At 32.9% G+C, this 4,331-nt stretch overlaps 1 protein-coding gene across 1 annotated transcript; it reads left to right on the forward strand.

Annotated features, from left to right (window-relative positions):
* The first annotated feature begins 1,374 nt into the window (after nucleotides 1-1,374).
* On the forward strand, nucleotides 1,375-4,221 carry LOC110032420 (auxin-responsive protein IAA4-like). Its single transcript, XM_020736053.1, has 4 exons — nucleotides 1,375-1,561; nucleotides 2,456-2,682; nucleotides 3,605-3,707; nucleotides 4,062-4,221. The coding sequence occupies exons 1-4, from the start codon at nucleotides 1,425-1,427 to the stop codon at nucleotides 4,135-4,137; spliced, it is 543 nt and encodes a 180-aa protein (XP_020591712.1). The 5' UTR covers nucleotides 1,375-1,424; the 3' UTR covers nucleotides 4,138-4,221.
* The last annotated feature ends 110 nt before the right edge of the window (nucleotides 4,222-4,331 follow it).

Here is a 4,331-nt window from a genome sequence, read left to right on the forward strand (position 1 = left end):
TTAATTTATATTCAAGCCATATAATATGAAATAAATTTAATAAGTACTTAGTGGAGTTCAAAATTTTCTTCAAATTAATTTTTAATGAATAAATTTTTATTTTATTTTTGCTCAATTTTTTTTATTTTTTTATTATTTCTAACAAGCCTTATAAGAATCATTAAAACTTGATCAAACTGAAATAGTTAGCCGATTACAATGTAATATTAGCAAATTTATATAAGTAGCACCCAATTCCTATGTATTTATATATCTAATATCTAAACTTTTATTTTTACAATTATGCTCTCCAAATCTTTCATATCACATACCAAAATACAACCATTTTAGCTTTAAAAAGTAAAATAGAACTCTTCAATCCAAAAATGTCCTGAAAACACACCCAAAAATAAAATATTATGCTAGGAAGGGACGAAAGAGAGAGAGAGATAGTACATCAAGAGACGGTAAAAGAGAGTGTCATTTATTAATGACGTTGACCGTTATTCATAAACATATGTCCCGACAGTATAAAAGTGCATATTGACCCCCCTCATTATTAACTTTTCAGATGAAGTTTTTAGTAATTACAGAGTTATTCGCATATAATAAGATCTGGGACTGATTCGATCGATGAGGGTTGTCGATCGTCTCATAAGAATTAACTCAATTGATATGAAAGAGAGCCTCCTATCGATCATCTTGAGGATTGATCCCCGCATTGCAGAACGTCTCCTAGCACGTTCCGACGATCATTCGGATCCCTTGCCAGCATCCAGTTCATGACGATCGTCAACAGCTATGCCCAATAGCCGGTGTCATTCTCCTGAGCCGCCTATCTGTCTTGAGCTTCGTGCCGCCATATGTTTATATGTACAACAACTTTACATAATTACATGCATAGTAAGGTCATGTGTACGTAAAAATTGAAATTTTCGTGTTCGATACCTAAATACATAGAAATTAATTGGCATTTATGTAAATCTTCCCATAGTATTTTTCCATTTAGGACATTTACATACATAATCCACAATTTATATATATTGACATGTCTAACACCTAGACTTTTATATTTGTAAATACATATGAATTGCATTATATGCTTGTAAATCACAAAATCGCCATCACAACCCACCCAACATTTCCCCGGGCCCCACCCACATGACTTGCCGGTCCACTCCTAAATCTCCACTGTCCCCTCCGGTCCAACCGCCGGATCCACCGGTCCAGTCTTCTCCAACATGAACCGGCACACCTCTCGACCATGTCCCCTAACTGCCCGACCGGGTAGGCTGGAGGTGCCCGGCTTTCCCTGCAGGCATTATTCATTATTCCTTCCAAACCCTATAAGTCTTCTAGAGGACCACAAACTCCTTCGTCTTTCCCTCACGAGCTCCACTCCGGCGATCACCGGGAACCTAGCACCACCTGCGGCAGCGGCGGAGATGGACGGAAACTGTGATAATCTAGAAGATACAGAGCTGAGGCTCGGTCTGCCCGGAATCGATGTAACTACAGTTTGTTCCAAGGTCAACAAGAGGGCGTTGACTGACGATTTTGACCTCAAGAGGCCTTCCGCTAAGTGAGTTTTTAGTTGTTTTTTTAATCATCAAATCAAAAAGTTATTATTTGGATTGGATTGATGCGGTTATAATTATTATTTTCTTAATTATATTTAGTTAGATTTATAATGAGTTTAAGGTGGCGGTGTTAACGATCTGATTTCGAGTAAAGCGGCTCAAAATCGACTCGAAATAAATTTGATCTAAAATTTTGGCCCGTATCTTGGCTCATTTATTTTGATCCGAGCCAAAATTCGAATTAATTTTTGAGTGATTAACGCTCTTCGAGCTAAATTAGTTAAATTAATAGTCATAACATCTATTGCCTATTAACGATCTGACTTCAAGTTGAGTTGGGGTCAACTCTTAAAAAAATCAGATCCAAAATTTTGGCTCGTAGCTTAACTCGTTTATTTCGATTCGATCTCGATCCGAGCAAAAATTCATATTAATTTTCGAGCGATTAAAGATCATCGAGCTACATTCACAGTAGTAGTTTAACGAAGCTTAAGATTTTAAAATTTATGAGAAAATTTATGGGAATATGATTCAAATTTTATGGTATTGGTTTCCTTTTTAATTTAAGATGACTATAATATGTGATTAATAGACCAATTTTTAATTAGATTTTAATTAAATCAAAATAAATTTACTAAAAATTCATTACATTTAAATTTTATAATTTATAGGAAAGAAAAAGCTATAAATAATTTTTATGACAATTTCTTTGAAGGAATTTCTTACAAAATTATTTATTATGAAAAAAAAATTATTTAAATCTTGCAAAAAAATTAATATTAGGCAGATATATATATATATATTGGGCTAGTAAAGCTCCTATATATATCCATTTTTAATTACATAAATCTTATTTTGCGAGGAATTATTTATAGAAATGTTTACATAATTTGTAGGGCACAAGTGGTCGGGTGGCCGCCGGTGAGGTCAAATAGAAGGAACAGCATTCAGGCAAGGAGGTCGGAGGCGGCGGAGATCGCCGGCGCCGGAATATTCCTTGTGAAGGTCAGCATGGACGGAGCGCCCTACCTGAGGAAAATAGATCTCATGATCTATAAGGGTTATAAGGAGCTCAGAAATGCTTTGGAAAATATGTTCAAATATTTCCCTTTTGGTTCTTTAGGTAAGCATTTTACATATATATATATTTATTATATTTACAGATGTCCCATATCATTCCAATGTTATGTATTTATATATCACACCTCTAAATTTTAATTTTAAAATAAAAAAAAAATCTATAATTTCATAATATTTTTTTTTTAATATTTATTTTCCACACCACAACCGTATAATCACTTTTAACTAGATTTAGGGTATGTTTGGGGCAGCTTATTTGGTGCGGCAGCGTTTTGAAAACGCACCTGACCTCTTTGGGTAATGGCAGCTTATGTGTTTTGAAAATGCTGAAAATAGTGTTTTCACACCGCACTTAGCTAGGTGTGGTGACAGCTTACTGACAACGGTCTAGCTTTTCAAAAAAAAAAAAAAATTATAATAGCCAGAGCACCTAGCTTATCAACAGATTATTCAATAAGTTGCAGCTGCCTCAAACAGACCCTTAATTAATTAATTTTTTTTATGATTGTACCCAAATTTCCTTAGAACACATATTTGCAAATCAAAACAATGATTTTCATATTATGCCTTAATTAATATTTTCAGTTATTTTATCTTTTAAAAGCTAAATTAGAAAAAAAAAATTTGCCCCAATTTACTTTTCTCAATTTTTGCACAAAAACATGTCATAATAAAGCACTTTAGATATTTTTTACAGTATAATAATTACATGATTTTTGTACTGACACAGTTCTCCAATCTCCATCGTCCATCCTAGCAAATTTTAAAAAAAAATTGAAATAAGGCCCACGATCATACATTTTTGTTGTGATAGACAATAGAGATCAGGCACTATATGCATCTCTGCATGTGGTGTCCGTACGAGTAATTTTTCGTATCCTAGACTGTTTTGATGATCAATATTTATTTATTAATTTTTTATCTACCTTTTTTTTTTTTTCTTTTTTTTTATTTTGGCCCCTTAGAATGTGAGAATTTAGAGGTAGAAGCAACAAGTGGAACTGAGTACGCAGTTGCATATGAAGACAAAGATGGGGATTGGATGCTGGCTGGAGATGTCCCATGGGAGTAAGTTCATATTTTATTTTCTTTATTTTATAATTACACATTTCATTTTAGGAAAATTGACTTACATACCACATAAATTCTATGTATTTACATATCTAGCACCTAAATATTTATATTTATAATATTCTTAACATTTTGATGCTATAGACCTATGCATGAAAAAAGTGTATTTTATTTTAAATAATTAGTAATGTAATATTAAAGATTTCAGCGCTATGCCTGTTAATATAAAAAGATTAGGTGTAAGATATATAAATACATAAGAATTGTGGGACAAATATGTAAATATTCCTTGATTTTAAATAATTAAAAATTAATTAATTAATTAATTTTTTATATATATATTTTTTGCAGGATGTTCATTTCTTCGTGCAGGAGGTTGAGAATAATGAAAGGATCAGAAGCAATGGGCTTGGCTCCTCACCCTTGAAAACAAACAATCCTGCAAATGAAAAATTATTTCATACGGACGGCGTATGCAGAGATGTATGCGTTATCCGATCTCCACCGTTTATCAGAGCTTTTATCATTTTTTTTTATTTAAAAAAATCGGTCTACCGAAATACAACTTTGATCTGATCAACGGTGGAGATCGGACGGCGCATACATCTCTGCATACATCTT

The sequence above is a fragment of the Phalaenopsis equestris genome, unplaced genomic scaffold (genome assembly GCF_001263595.1).
Source record: "Phalaenopsis equestris unplaced genomic scaffold, ASM126359v1 Scaffold000938, whole genome shotgun sequence".
Taxonomy (NCBI): domain Eukaryota; kingdom Viridiplantae; phylum Streptophyta; class Magnoliopsida; order Asparagales; family Orchidaceae; genus Phalaenopsis; species Phalaenopsis equestris.